This window comes from Mastomys coucha, unplaced genomic scaffold (assembly GCF_008632895.1).
Source record: "Mastomys coucha isolate ucsf_1 unplaced genomic scaffold, UCSF_Mcou_1 pScaffold22, whole genome shotgun sequence".
Lineage (NCBI taxonomy): Eukaryota > Metazoa > Chordata > Mammalia > Rodentia > Muridae > Mastomys > Mastomys coucha.
Window position 1 is genome coordinate 248,850,894 of NW_022196905.1, and position 15,478 is coordinate 248,866,371.

The 15,478-nt window shown below is 49.2% G+C and overlaps 1 protein-coding gene across 2 annotated transcripts in view; it reads left to right on the top strand.

Moving 5' to 3' along the window:
* Nucleotides 1-15,478, top strand: part of Vac14 (VAC14 component of PIKFYVE complex) — a 100,593-nt gene that overhangs the window by 51,189 nt on the left and 33,926 nt on the right. For both annotated transcript variants that reach the window (XM_031341428.1, XM_031341429.1), the window contains 2 exons: nt 918-1,074; nt 12,435-12,567. In XM_031341428.1, the coding sequence (XP_031197288.1) occupies nt 918-1,074; nt 12,435-12,567 (290 nt within the window). The remainder of the gene's footprint in view (nt 1-917; nt 1,075-12,434; nt 12,568-15,478) is intronic.

A 15,478-nucleotide genomic window follows, 5' to 3' on the forward strand; every position in this document is an offset into this window, starting at 1 on the left:
GAGAGAGAGAGAACTGAAGAATAAGGAACAGAAAGCACTTGCATGACCTGCAGTGGGAGGAGCTTGCTCCCTGTGGACTTGGGTCTGCTGGTCTTGGGACTGACTACATTTATATAAGAGGTCTGCATCCATGGTGATGCCGTCCCAACAGGGTGTGTCCCTGGTCTTTCTCTAGTATCCACTGTTTAGTGCCACAGTGGGATGGGCTTTGCCATCCTGCAGCTCTAGTGCCAAGTGAAGATAGTGTAGTTTCCAGGGCTACTGGTCCTTTAAGGGTAGCCCTAGAGGAAAGACCACATGGCCCAGAGTAACATGCCTCACTTTAGAAGAGTGCAATAGGCAGGTAGGCAGCTGAAGAGGCACTGCCTTGCTTGTCCAAGGCTAAGTGGAAACACTTGAGAGACAGTCCTGTCTGGGTGTTAGGAAGCCTTTTGACACAGGAGGCCAGACTCACACCCAAAGCATAGAGGGCCGTTTGGACTCTGTGGCCTGATGTCACCCCTGCAGTGACAGCTGTTCTGTGGACAGTGATGGACAAGGACAAGGCCTCATACAATACAGAAATTGAGATACATCCTATGTATGGCTCATCTTGATGCCCAGGACCTGCATCTCAAGGAGCCCCCTCCAGTCCTTGTTCAGAAACAAAGAGGAGGGCTGTGGGAAAAAGATTCTCCACCCTGGTCAGCTTTCTTTCCTAGGCATCGCTATCAGTGGCCTCTTAACCCATACCTTCACCACATTTTCCCAGGTACTCTCACAGCTACGATCTCAGTGGCTCTCACAACAGGCAAGCAGCACGTGGTCTACAGAGCCTCCTGCCCTATAAACCACTCCTCATTGCTTACTTTGCCTCTATCACATCAGCTCAGCTCATAGTAGGGAGTTTGTCCTTTATCCTCCGCTTGTCTCCCCAGGTTGTCTTGAAGGATCTGGAAGTGTTGGCAGAAATTGCTTCCTCCCCTGCAGGCCAGACGGATGACCCAGGCGCACCTGATGGCCCTGACCTCCGAGTCAACCACTCGGAGCTTCAGGTGCCCACCTCCGGCAGAGCCAACCTACTAAACCCTCCCAGTAAGTATTTCCCTGAAGGGTCTGGCCTAAGAAATCTTAGTACTAAGTTTTATTCTAGCCCAGGAAGTCACTTATAAATCTGTTCTGCCATTTATGAGGGTCAGTAGGTTGCCTGCCCATGGTCTTCTACCATAAGAGACAGCCTCCTGCCTCCTGGCTCACACTTAGCCTCCGAAGAGACCCTCACAACGCTTTCCCTCACAACCCTTTCCCTCATCTTCAGTCTTTTGATGTTTTTGAACCACTGACTAAGCACAAAACCCTCTGAGGCAATTTCTCCACAGGCAAGCAGCCAGCCAGGGCCTTCAGTCTTGGGTCTCACAGGTGGAAGAAAGCTAGGCAGCCATTTCCTCCTCACTGAAGCTCAGAATAGCTCAGCATGGCAGGCAGCCCAGGCAAGAGACAGGATAATTCAAACAGGCTGTTTCCGGGCTGTCCTTGCAAGTAAAGGTAGCCAAGGCATTCATGGTGCTTGTTCTTCGGGTTCCTTCAGAATGGCAAGTAGCTCTTCTCCCTGGCCACACTACCCACCTAGCTCCTCCCTTCCAGGCAGAGACCACCTCCCTCAGCCATGTGATCCTTTAAAAGGCCCAAGGACACAGGTTGGTAGGAAATTACCTGGTGGGTCTTGGATGTTTGCCAGGTCTTTGTCCCTGAACCCCTCATGCCGTCTAGACACCAGGACCTCATTAGTTTCTCATAGACTCACAACTTTTTAGTGACATTGTTCCTCCTGCAGCTCTGTGGCATTTTGGGCCCTAGCCCCAGGCCCATATTTTACTTGCACCGCCCCAGTAGAAGCTCCCTGATGTTTGGCCAGACAGCATGCCCATTGTCTGAGAAGTTTGCAGTATTTTCAGAGCTCCACAGGCCTTGGCGTACCCCTGGATATGCCAAGTCAAATCACAGAAAGCCATGTGCTGAGGACACTTATCCATGACAGAGATAGCCGTGGATCACTCTGTAGCAGTTCTGTAGCAGGAAGCGCATAGGAGCCCAAGCTTCAGGCTTTCCTGCCGCATACTCTCCCTGATGGGTTAGAGTGATGAATTTTAGCACAGCCTGGCTTCCTCCCTTCCGTTTCCCCAGGATGCCATCACTTCCTCACTCAGGAGACCAGCTTCCCCTGTGCAGTCATTAGCTGTGGTCAAGGAAACAGCTCCCATATCCTGATGCCAGGACCCCTGCTATGGCTCCCACCACCTGTCCCTCAGCAGAGGAGTTCACTGTGTACCCTCTGTCTCTAAGTCAGCAAATAGGGGTTATCCCCAAAATTGGGGCTAAGTGAGGTAGAGAGAAGGCTTTTCCTTAGATAGGAGAGATGTGGACAGGGAGGAGCCCTGCAATGGCCCTCAGCCCTTCCTCCCCAGGAGACAGCATGCTGCCATCTTCTGTATTCTCCGAGTGACAGCAGCAGTATCCTTGAGCAGACTTGGGTACCTAGTGCTCCCAGAACCCTCAGTGGCCCTTCCCTTCATCTGGAAGCATGTTTTCTCTCCCTCCCAAGCATGGAGAGGTTGATAGCTGAAATGTGAGTTCATGCTACTGAGGGTATAAGCCAAGAAACTGCTTTGGGCACCCCCCCAGAGTTGGGGTCCTGCAAGGTTCCTTGGGGCACTGGGCTATCAAGATCATTGCCGCTGCCTAGAAACAAGAGCTGAGGAAACTGAGCTGACAGAGAACTCTGAATCTCGGCTCCTCACCCCACCAGAATGGGTAGGTGGCTAATGAGGCTGACAGGGTAGAGACTCTTAACCTGCCTGTAGAAACTATCAGAATGACTCACCTCAGCCAGAGACACTCAGAAATCATAGGAAAAACAACAACCAAACATCCCAGATGGTAAAAAAGTCAGTTCTGGGAAGAATCCCAGGGAAGTGCCTGTAGCCAGTCCTGTGATTTCTTTCACAAATCCATGATACTGGGAGGCACAAAGTTAGCCTGAGCCATTTGTAGAACTCGGAGCTATGAGACCCCCTGGGCAGATGCATTCATACATGCACATCTGCAGCTGGCATCAGAGTTTACAAGTGTGTTCATGGCTCTGGGAGGTCAAGATCAAATCAGTAATAAAGGAATGCAGGAAACCAGTCTGTCCTCTGCCTTCCCTGGCTCAGCTGCCTTAGGGGGTTGGGGTTGAGGTCAGAAAGCATGCAGGAAGTGTCCTCATTCCTCGGCTGGCCACTCTTCCACAGTACTTCCCAGACAAGCACTGTGCTTCTGTCTCCTTCTGTGCACCCATGCTCATGGTCAGAGGATGCAAGACCAGCCCTCCTTCCTGTCTCAAGTCCACTGTCTTATGCTTTTCTAGGACACAGCTCTGAGAACCTGAGACAGCAGTGCTGTGTCCCATAAGAGGAAGTCACGCCACTCTCCTCCATGCAGGAACTTTCTAGACAGCAACATGAGGGCATCTGCAGGGAAACCAATGGCCCCTCCTCACATTAGAGCTGTAAACTCGAATGGTGCAGATCCCACACGGTGGTAGGGGGAAAAGACCCATCACACCCTGGGTGAGTGCTGTGTTGGCCCAGATGCACCACTACAGTAGTCCCCTGGGTGCTAGAGGAGACAGAGTTGCCCACATGGGATTTTTCCTCTTGCCTGAGTTAGCATAAACATCTTTCTCTCTCCAGCAGAGCCCCAGGTTTGGGTCCCACCTCCTTTGTTCTTGACCAGAAAGGAACTGCCTCCAGAGCAACAGGGGGGCTGCCTAGGCAAGGGCCTCTGAACACAGCCAGCTCCCACTCTGGGGGCTCCTGGGCTCAGCTCACTGTATACCATCTCTACCTGACTCAAGAACCTGCAGATGTATTGCCAGGCTGTGGGAAGAAAGGGCAGAAGCAGGCCTCTGTGGGCCCACCCTGACCCAGAGCATTCACAAAACAATTAGTAGGACCCAGGAGCTCCCAGCATCCATATCTTTTTCTCCCAAGGCCTTAGACAGTTCTGCTCTCGGGTAGATATCAGGCCTGGAGGGACCCAGGTGTCCTCCAGATCCTCAGCCAAGTAAGCAGCAGTGACAATCTGGGCTGAGGGTCATGGCAGGTCTGAAAGTTGACCTGAAATTCCAGGCTCCCAGGACTTGCCTTCTTGGTGTAGCCCACTCTTTTCTTTTCTTTTCTTTCCTCTTTTCTTCTTTTCTTCTCTTTTCTTTTCTTTCTTTTCTTTTTTAAGCAGGGTCTCATGTATTCCAGGCTAGACTTAAATTCAAGGATAATCTTAATTTTTAAATCATCCAACCTCTGCCTCCCCTGAGCTGGGATTACAGGTGTGCACCACCACAGGGAGGAGCTAGGAATGGCTTTGTACAGGCTCAGCAAGTACTACTGATTCCCAGCACCAGAGATGGCTAAAAACTAATAATGGCAACATACCCTGCAGGGATCACCTATCTGAAATGTTTCCAACTCTAGGTCTGAAAAGGGCAAAGGTAAAATGTTTCAATTCCATTTCATTCCCTGCATCCCAGGCTAGTGTGACCAGATGTCAGCAATATCTTCCTGTCACCAGACAAACAAGTCCTGGAAGAAACCCAGGAGGCTTTCAGGAACTAGGCCGTTTCTCCCTATAGTAACAGTGGTCACAATAGCTGGCAGCATTGGCCATATGCTGGCTAAGCCCTCTATAGGAGTGTTCGCCCTCCTATAGAGGATGGATCACCCAGCTCCATCCAGTACCTGTGACAGGAATGCATACTTTAGACCCTTGATAGAGGGTAGTCACAGGCATTTGTACCTGGCTAATCCCACTTACAGCCCTTGAAGGTTTCTTCACCTAAGGGGAGAGGCAGGAGGAGCCTAGCTAGCAGTCTGAGCTGGTCTTGGTGTCCTCTTCCCAGCTGTGGCCCCAACCTGCTCTAGAATTCTCAGACAAGTAGTTCTTCACAGTGATTCCAAGGACCCCATTCTGGCCTCTCGCTACATAGAGCCTCATTTCCTGTCTTGCCTTCTGCTTACTATAACCACAGTTGACCGTATCACAGCTTCTCCAAGAGCCTTGCCTCTTGCTCTTTGAACCTCCAAGGTCTCTCTGCCTGTACATCTGTCACCTTCTAGGAGGCAGCAGAAACATCTGCCACCTGTGCCCTGTAGTGGGTTCCTGCTCTAGGCACTACCTCCTCATCTTCTAAACTGGGCTGGAGTGCTTGGGGGCTCCGGCAGCTACTCCACAGACAAGGCTAAGATCAATCAGTACTCTGCAGTGAGTACTCCATAGTATCACTGGATCCCTCTGGTCAGTTCTGGTGTCATCCTCTGCAAGGCTGCCTCTCCTTTAGCCCCTCAAGCTTGTCAGGACGGATGGTGGGACTGACCTGTTTCCTCTTGTCTGTGAGGTATCCTTGGCTCAAGGTGCAGTGGTATAGGTTCCAAGTCTGAAATAGCCCAGAGCTAGGTTTTATTCACGTATGAGTCCCTAGCAGCAGGTACCCAGCAAGAATGAGAGATGATCAAAATAAAGGATGGCTGGGAACAGGTCACCAAGAATGAGCTGATGGTCCCCAGATCCATTGTTCAGGAAGGTGTCCCTTGGTCCTGCAACAAGACTCCTTGTTGGTTGGTCCTGTCAGTCCCAGCCCTCTCCCTTTAGCACCAACCTTGGCCTTAGCCCTTGCTTCAGTGGCAGCCCTTTCCCGATAGCAGATGGCAGTGTGGACCTACCACTACCCTAAAAGCTGGGAATTGCCCTGAGCCTTTCCTTCTTTGACCCATTATTTTGTTTTGAGAGCCAAACACCGGAAAGGCCTCCCAGATACCAGTGAGGAGGTTCCAGTGGTCACTTCCAGGATAAAGTTACAGGGGGTTGGTTGTTGTGTCCTTTCATCCATGAAGCGTGGAAGAGGTGCTACCTCCAATTCCACAATTCCCTCTTTAAAAAGGAAAAAGAAAACCTAGCTTGGCCTCCTTCTCTCCCAACCACTTAATCCTGTGGGGAAGTTGCTCCTTCCCCTCATCCCCTTGGACCTAGGTCAGCTTCCCACTCACTTCCCCTTCTGTGAAGTACTTTCTTTTTGTTTTTATTGAGGTTTGGTTTGGTTTGGTTTGAGACAGGGTTTTCCTAGGTAGCCCAGGCTTTCTTAGACTTCCTTCTGTAGACCAGAATGGCCTGGAACCTTCAGAGATCCTCCTGCCTCTGCATTCAGAATGCTGAGATTAGAGGTATACACCACCACACTGAGCTTCATGAAGCACTTTCTGTGCCAAGAACAGACTGTATTCCTTTCCCCTAACACAGATAGATAAGAGGCCAGCTGTCTCCATGGCCTGGCTTAATCAGTAGGTTAGTCCAGGTCTAGCCTGTTCCCTTGGCCTTCTGGGTGTGCCTTCCACAGCCTCTGGCCCTTTCCTTGCCTTCTCAAGGCAGCACATCTTAATGGCTCTTCACTTGGGCTGCTCAGATCCGTGGGCCTGACCTCAGCAGGGAAGGAAGCTGGAACCTTGCAAGTGGAGTCTGAGCTCGGTGGCTAATGTTTTTGCATCTGGTTGTGTTGCACTGTAACTCGGGTTGTGTATTGAGGCCAGAGCTATTTTTATCCTGACATATGAGGCTTCTTCACGTCATAGCCACAAAACTCAATCAATCCAAAACATCCCAGGGAAGGCTGTTTGTGAGACGCTCTGAGATTCTCATGTCGCCACATCAGGTTTCACTTAGCAACATCTGCGGGGCTGGCTCCCCAGCCACCACACACCGGCCTGTCTTTGTATACAGAGGGCTCCCCACAGCATCTGTCTGCCCCTGAGCAGTCAGTCAGTCACGTGAGCTTCTTCCCAGAGCCCCACAGGCTTCTTCCTTGCCCAAACCAGAACTACAAGGCAGATCTGTGTGGCTAAGAGACTGCACTTTCCCTCACATCCCTGCCATCTTTGAGTCAGGAAATGGAAATCCTGCTCTTCTCAGCCCTTCAGGAAGAGCCCCTGAGACACATAACCCTCTTCTCTCCTTCCTGGCCTGCTGGTTCTCACCAAAGCAATTTATCCACCATTTGAGTGGACCTGCAAAACTGCACTGTTGGTAATGCTAAGGGAGTAGTTTGCTAATACACCTCTGTCCAGATGCAGATCTGGAAGGCATGCCCTAAATCAGGCTACTGAGCCAGGCCCAGCTCTCCCTATCCTCAGACATGTAGAGCACCAGCTCTTGTTGAGACAGAGCCACTACAGACTGCACAACCAGATGAACAAGAGCCAGAGGTGAGCAGAAGAGGCTGGTGGCGGTGCTTGAGCTATCCCCTGGGAGTTGTAGGCTGCAGTGAGGCAGAAATCAGTGCAGTCACACTCCTCGGGCCAGCTCCTTCTTTCCACCTCCCCTCCCAAGCCTCACAGCCCTGGCCAAGAACCATTAGGTTCTGGCTAGGGCAGGTGACTCAAGAGGACACTGAGCCAGATTACTGGCAACTGAAGAATTTATTAGATGTTTCTTAAACACAAAAGATGAAAGAGGCAGAGGAGGCAACAACATGGTGGGAGCGCCAAGAGAGAGTTCAAGACCCAGCAGCAGAGGGAAATAGCATAGCAAGCTCTCTAAAGAAAATCAGTGTTCATGTGGCAGAAAAGGGAGACTCTATTTATGCCTTTTTAGGATGGGGGAGAAGTTTACCTCAAGAGTCTGCACCCGAGCTCTCCAGTTTCCCAGACAGCAGCAGGGAAGGGGTGCAGGGTAGGATGTAACACCTCTTTGACCTAAACTCACTTTTCAGGTGAGATGTGATGGCATGGGCAAGTTGGCTCGCTGGAGGCACAGACAGTGTCCCATCTGGGGTCTGTTGGTATCTCTGAGGCGAGGCCTGAACAGAGGCCAGAGTCTAACAGGCTTACAGGAGCCTTCTTTCTTGGGTTCTCCAGACAACAGGCATGAAGGCTGCTGAGGTTAGAGGAGGTTGGGCAAAAAGGTAAAGGTGAAAGAAGCTCTCACAGACCCTGCCGCTATCACCAGTGAACACTGGCAGCTCCTCTTTCTTGTCTGGGACTTGTGCCTTGCCTGTGCAGTGTCTTCCTGCAAGCAAGGTTTTAAGGTCAGAAGTCCTGCTCCTGATGGCTTCCCTCAATATAGGCCAAGCTGGGGCTCTGGGTGGCTCCCCCTAAATTGCCATGCCTAGTCTTCCTATCAGCTGACTCTTGGGAAAGGTACATGGCTCCAGTTGGAGATCGTTGGCTTTTTCCTATGTATGGTCTTAGAAGAATGGGCTTACTTGAAGGACTGAGTTCACAGGTTTTCCCAGAGGGCACTGCTTCTAAGAACTAGAGTCACTTGTCCCATGTGCTTTTCTAGCTCTCTACTAAAGGCCACCACTATTTATCCTAGGCACTGAGAGTCCATTTGGACCAATGAGAGCAGAAATGTGTCCAGGGTAACTCCAAGCCATCTCTCCTGTTGTCTTTGGCCAGTCTGGTAGCCAAGGTGGAGCAGGTCACAGATAACTCCTCCTCTTTCTCCCTGAGCACCCCAGCAGGATTATGTGAGTTTGAGATCCTAATTCTCCCTGCATGTCCAGCCTGTTCTACAAGGAATGAAAGCAATCTCCTCCACACAGTGCTCCAGGCCAGGAGACAGTTGCTGATGTCACACACACTCCATTTACTGAGCACGATGTGTGGCGTGCTTTGCCCAACACATTATGTGTGTTGTCTCAGTTGTTGGACACTCTTACTACCCCTACTTATAGATTAAGAACCTGAGGCCAGGCACCATGCTTTGTGCTTGATTTTCCATGTCCCTGTGAGGCTGGAATTCCAGTGTTCCCAGAGTACCCAGCTCTTTAGGGCTCCCAGATGGCCACATCCAGGGAGGACTTATTTATGGCTACTCTACTCATTGGTCCTTTTGTGCTTGTAAGTACTTTGAAGCCTAGTAGCCTTAGGCCTGGAAGTGGGATGACCCTGGAGTACTCATAGAGAAGCAGGAAGGAGGCAGAGACCCAGGTAATGCAGAGATATACACCCAGGGTAGCTTACTGTTTGCTGGATTCCTGTGCACATGTCCCTGGGAGTGCGGAACAGGTAGCCAGGCATGACAGCCACCACTTAATTTATCTCCTGTTGGTGAGTATGGGGAGGTGGGGCTGCTGCAACAGCTGTGTCTTCATCCACCTCTTCTAAGATCAGCTCCAGCTGGGCCTCAAGTTTCTTGATCTGTACGAATTTGACACAATTCTGCAAACAACCCCTCTGGGCCAGGGAGCAGAGACTGCCATTCCAAAGTTACTGAGGACCAGGGCACAACAGGACCCAGAACAATGCAGAACAAACAGCAGAAAGTTGGATGTGGCCTCCCCTTAAACTGGCTTTTCACTCAAGGCTCCCAGTGCAGTTGTCTGGGAGGGTGTTGTCCAGAAAAGTCTTAGGATTCATGATGGCAGGGTTGTGGAGAAAGATCTTGGGGTTGGAGGTAGCAGGGTTTGGAGGTACAGGGGTCTGTAGTGAGAATGACAGGTTTAAAGGATGCAGCATCTGCAGCTGGGGGAAGAGGAAGAAAAAACGAAAAATGCCCTCTAATTCCCAGCCACTTCCCTATAAAGATGAAGAGAAAACACAAAGCAGGACTCCTGGGGGTGTTTCAGTGCCGCTGTGGCCACTGGCAACCATCAACTCCTTTGGGAGACTTGTGTAATGCCCTGGTTGTTTTTTACATTTTTTTTTTTTTTTTAATGCTCTTGGCCTGACACTTCTGGATGCTCATGTGTTCCCACAGCCAAATGTGATCTTTAAGGACCCCTGCATCCACCTATCTTGTGTGAGTGCCTGCCTGCCCTTTCAGGAAAAGAGGCTTCCAGACCAGAGAGGCCAGATCAGAAATTGACGGTATCTGCCGCCTCAGTTGGCCCTGTTTAACCCTATTATCTCAAAAGCTTGAGCAGCCAAAGGGAAAAAATGACATTGGACTTAACCAGTTTTGTGGGACTGATGGTGTATCTCAGTGGCAGAAGCTCCCTAGCATGCATGCATGGAGCCTTGCAGCACCACAAAAGTTTTATTTTGCAGTTTAACCCAGGACCTTGAACTCAGTAGGCAAATGCTCTTACCACTGAAATGTATCCCAGCCCAGATAGTTTTGTTTCAGAGGATAGTATTGAGAAAGTAGACTGGAGATGTAGCTTTGTAGTGGAGCTTGTTCCTGACAAGAAGTGGGGAGAAACCCACAGAATAGGAGAAAATATTTCTAAACCACCTACCTGATAAGAGCCTCATATATGAAGAACTCTAAGAACAATAAAAAAGACAAGTAATTCAATTTTGAAAATAGGCAAATGAATGGAGTAGCTGAATTTATGAGATATACATAGGCACTATATATATTATCGCCAGAGAACTACAAATCAAAGCCACAGTGAAACACCACTTTCCATCCACCAGGAAGGCTACATGAAAGACAGGGGCCACATGCTCAAGGGGATGTCGAGAAGGTAGAGCTCCAGTACAGCCAATCTGGAAAGTGGCCTGGCAGCAGATCCCTCAGGACCTGCACAGTTTTATTCCTACATATAGCCAAGAGAAAGGAAACCAGTCCATACAGAACTCATGGCTGCTTACACCAGCATTATTCATAAAGCCACAGAGTGGAAACCACCAAGTACTCGCCACTTAATGAATTAACAAATGCAATATGGTGTGTCCATTGTTCAGTGATAAGAATGAATGAAGAATAGATGTATACACCCAAAATGAGCCTTGAATTTATGCTGCATGAAAGAAGCCATTATTAGGTTCCAATTATTCATGCAAAAAGTCCAGAATAGGCCAGTCCATATTAGGATTTGTTCTCGGGGCTTGGAGGAGAGACTGGGAAGTGAAAGTAACAGGAACAGAATTCCAGTAAGGGGTAGTTAAGGTATTCTACAGTTAGTGGGGGATTCAGAGAACTTGTAAATGGTATGCTTTGAAAGGCACACTCTATGGGGCAAAAATAGGATTCTAATAATGTTGTTAATTTTGACAAATGTCCCAATGTTGCTTTGGGCAGACTGAGAAATCCCCCCATCCTTGACACTTCTCTTCACCACTGTGGTTCAGCATGATGTGGGGCAACCATACATCAAAAAGGAAGGAGGATCCTATGGGATATGTGAGGAGCCCACACCAGAATAAGCCCAGCATCCCATCAACCTTCCCCTTGTTCCCTCAGTGCTGGAAGCTTCACTAAGGGCACATATGGAAGAGCAGGCTGAAGGAGGGGTGGTGTGAGGCTTTCAGCTAAGGCTGTATCACACAGCCAACCAGGGCTCTGCAGGCTGGAGGAGTTCTACCTAAGAATACCTTTATTTTCCAGTGCTAGGCGAGGCTCCATATATGTCACCCTGTCTGCTTTGTGTTTGTTGTCCTTAGCCCCGTCATTGTGTGCACCGTTTAGTTATTTTCTCAGCACTAGGGAAAGGACTTTGTCTTATGCCCAAGGGACTGCCAGCTTTGTTGACAGTGAAGTAGTAGCACCTGTGTAACCTCTCTTTTGTTAGTTTGGGTATTTTTTTTTTCATTTTGATTTTTTTGAGAAAGGGTCTTTCTACATAGCCCTGTCCTAGAACTCACTACATAGACCAAGCTAGCCTCAAACTCATAGAGATACGCCTGCCCTGCCCTTGCCTTCCAAGGGTTGAGATTAAAGGCATGTACCACCATGCCCAGCTGTCTGTCTAACCTCTTTATGCTCTGACTGGCCATTGTCCTTAATTGTGCAAAGTAAGCCCCACATATATCTAATTTGTTTGGAAAATGGGGAAAATTGTGTTCATTTGTTTTTCTTTTTAAGATTTATTTTATTTTGAATTATATGCATGTGTAACCATGTGTGGGTGAGTGCATGAGTGCAGATTCCCAAGGAGGCTAGGAAGATGGTGTCAGGTCCACTCGAGTTGCAGGCAGTTTTGAGCTACCTGATGTTGGTGCTAAAAAATCAAACTCAAGTCTGCAATACATGCCTGAAATCACAAAACCATATCTCCAGGCCCCACTTCATTTTTATTGTACCACCTAATGGAGGTCTTACACATGAGATGTTCATTAGGAGTAAACCAATAAATTTTATGTACTTGGGCATGCTCATAAAATCCATGCTTCCAGTCTATGACCCTTGATTGGAGACTTTTTTTCTCTCATCTCTTTACACACACACACACACACAGAGAAAGAGACAGAGAGAGAGAGAGAGAGAGAGAGAGAGAGAGAGAGAGACAGAGAGAGACAGAGAGAGACAGAGAGAGAGAGAGAGAGAGAGAGAGAGAGAGAGAGAGAGAGAGAGAGAGAGAGAGAGAGAGAGAGAGCGAGCGAGCACAAGCACGCTCACACCACCTCTGGCATTTACAATTGTATTCTATCTCATCACCTGTAAACAAACAGATTAACTCTTGGCTGCTTCTTTCTCTACAGGTACCAAAGGCTTAGAATGCTCTCCCTCCACTCCCACCATGAACTCCTACTTTTACAAGTTCATGATCAACCTTCTGCAGACGTTCAGCAGTGAACGGAAGCTCCTGGAGGCCAGAGGCCCATTCATCATCAGGTCAGCCCTATGTGCCACAGCTTTGAATCTCCCACTGTATGTTGTGACAAAGCCGACACCTGCTTTCTTTCTCTCTCCCCCTTTTCCTGGCTTCCCTCTTGATCAGTGGAATCAAAACCTCAAGATAGTAGGGGTTCTTAAATGTAGCTAATGGTGCTTGGGGGTCAGACTGTATTGGTGTGGCCACAAGGGTAGAGGAGCTGGGTAGTTCCAGCAGAACCCCAGTTTACACAGAGGACTTGAAGGCAAGAACATACATAAAGAGTTCATTTTGCTGTGAATCTGAACACAAAGTTGAGCAGGCTCATAGATCCTTTCTCCTTGTCCTCTGGGGATTCAGTATATTCAGAATGGCAATCAGTTGCTGTTCAGAGCTGAGTCCCCTCAAAAACTGTGCTGAGATCTGTTTGAGAGGACATCATACCAGCCTCCAGACCAGTCCTTACTCCACCCAACACAGCCAGAGAGGATCTCTTAACCTTGTATGACACAAAGAGCCCAGTTGAGTGGCTTCTTAACCATACTCAGAGGTCAGTGAGGAGCTACATGTTGGGAAAGTGATGTGACCAGATTTCTGATTTAAAAGATTGCTGTATTGGGAGAAAAGGTTAGAAGGGCCAGATGGATAGACAATCGGGAGACTATGGTCTAGTGAGACTGACTGATTATCAAGGGCATGGACTACAGACGGACAAAGGGAAGGACAGCGTGCAGATCCTGAGCCCTGAGCGAGTTGTCAGAGAGTAAAGACAGTCACATGCTTGAGTTTGAGTTGCTTTGAGAACATCAAAAGCAAAATGTCGATGCAGCAGTTTAATGCTTCAAAGAGAGACCTAGCTCCAAGATGCAAAGTCTGGAAATGGATAATGCAGTCAGTCAGTCAACAGATAATTGCTCTGCACCAACCCTGTGCAAAGTGTGCTTTAGTTGCTCCTGCCCTGTGGAGTTTTTATTTTTCGGGAGTAAGGAATCCCAAGTGAGGGAAGGTGTCTGAGGTTGAGCCCCAAGAAGCTTCATATTTGCTTGTTGAGGAGGCTGAGAAGAACCAGAAAGGTGGGAGGAAGGGGAGGAGAGAGAAGCTGGGAGGAGGTGATGAGGGAAGATGGAGCCTGAAGAAGATCTGGGAGCTGACACAGAAGCCTGCTCAGCCTCAGAGTGAGCCCAGGAGGTGGGGACAGGGCAGGAAGAGGGAGAAGAGGGAACTTGATGGAGGAAAACATGGGCTATGTTACAATCAGGGAATGGAGTTGAAGACACCCTGGAACTGGCTAAAGAACTGACCCATGAAAAAGGGCAAAGCAGCAGGAGAAAGGGGCTTCTGGTGTCTCAGGCCCAAAAGGAAGTCCCTGTGCTGTGGGAGAGCCTATCATCCCTTGACACTCTGCCCATTTGAAGCCAGGTAATTCTTTGTGGTGGAGCTCTAGGATGCTTAAACAGCATCCCTGACTGATACCCTCCAGGTGCAAGTAGCACCTGCCCCCACCTGTATTGGACAATCAACAATATTCAGGGGCTGGGCAGGCAGCTCAGCTGTAGAGCATCTGTGCAGTGTGCTTGAGACCCAAGAGAACCATTTGAGAACCACTGTAGTCTAGAAATGGCTGAAGCGGCAGTAGCAGTCAGTGAGTGCATAGTCCAGATGGATCCCTGAGCTCACTGGCTAAAAGAGAAAATCACTATGGTTTTCTTCCCTGGAAGTGGACAGTTCCACTTAAGAGATTGAAGCAGACATCAGATATAGCACAAGGGACCCATGTACATTAGAACAATAGAATGCCTTCACATGAGTGATAGTTAACTAACTTCAGGTGGTTTTTCCAGACTACAAAGGTGTCAGCACTCCTGACAAGGAGTCCTCCTCTGGTAGATTGAACCAGTAGAGAGGGGGCTTTGGAAAAGGTAAGAGTAGCCAGCTGCAGCATGGAACCTTGGGAGCTCAAGATGGTACCAAGCATCCCCAGGCTGTACAGAGCAGAAAAGCAGGTGGCATGGACATGCTTGGGCCTCCTCCCTACTTGAGACTCCATGAAGCTGGTCACCAGGCTGCTGTCATGTTTCTATTTACAGACTTCAGGCCAGTAAGACTTTGCTATCTTCTCAGTATCCCCTTAGTGCCTGGGGATGATAAGAATTCTCATTTTTGCTTAAGAATGTGCTGAAGTAGCAGTGTGCCAACTAGGATTGCGTGGAGCTGGGCTGCAGACTCCTCGCTCTGCTAACTTAGCATCCACTATGTTGTCGCTTGGGACATCTTGGAGCCTCAAGGACTCCTGAACATCTAGGGAACTGGGGTCAGGACTACCTGGACCTCACTCCTCAAACGGCTCAAGAGCAGGTCCCATATGTCATCTCTCATCCTTTGGGGACTTGGAATATCCAGCATGACAATCACTTGCAGTTCAAAAGCTGAATTCCCTCAAGAATTCCCTCTGAGAAGGCATTAAACCCAGCCTGCAGGCCAGGTCTCACCCCACCCAGTACAACCACAGAGGGTCTTTTAGCCCTGGCACTGGTACTAGCACAATGATCCTTCACTACAATCTCCCCTTGGCCTTTGCTCTAGCCATCCGTTTGTCTGCCACCATATCCAAAAACAGCCTTCAGTACCCTGAGAGCCTGCTGCCTTCCAAGCTAGTGCCCAGCCACTGCCAGCCCCTTAGTCTGTCTCAGATACCCAGTGTGGGCTCTGAGGGTACCCAGGTCAGGATCTGGTATCTCAGACACTAGCTCCCTCCTGCTTCCACAATTGCACAAGAGATGAAGGCCTTTAATGGGGTGTGGTGATCAGGTGCCGAACTGCACCTTCATTTATAGAATTCTTTTCTGCTGATAACTCTAAAGAGGGAACACACTAGAACTAGGTATTGTGATTCACAGCTGTTTTCCCAGCACTGGGGAAACCAAGGTAAAA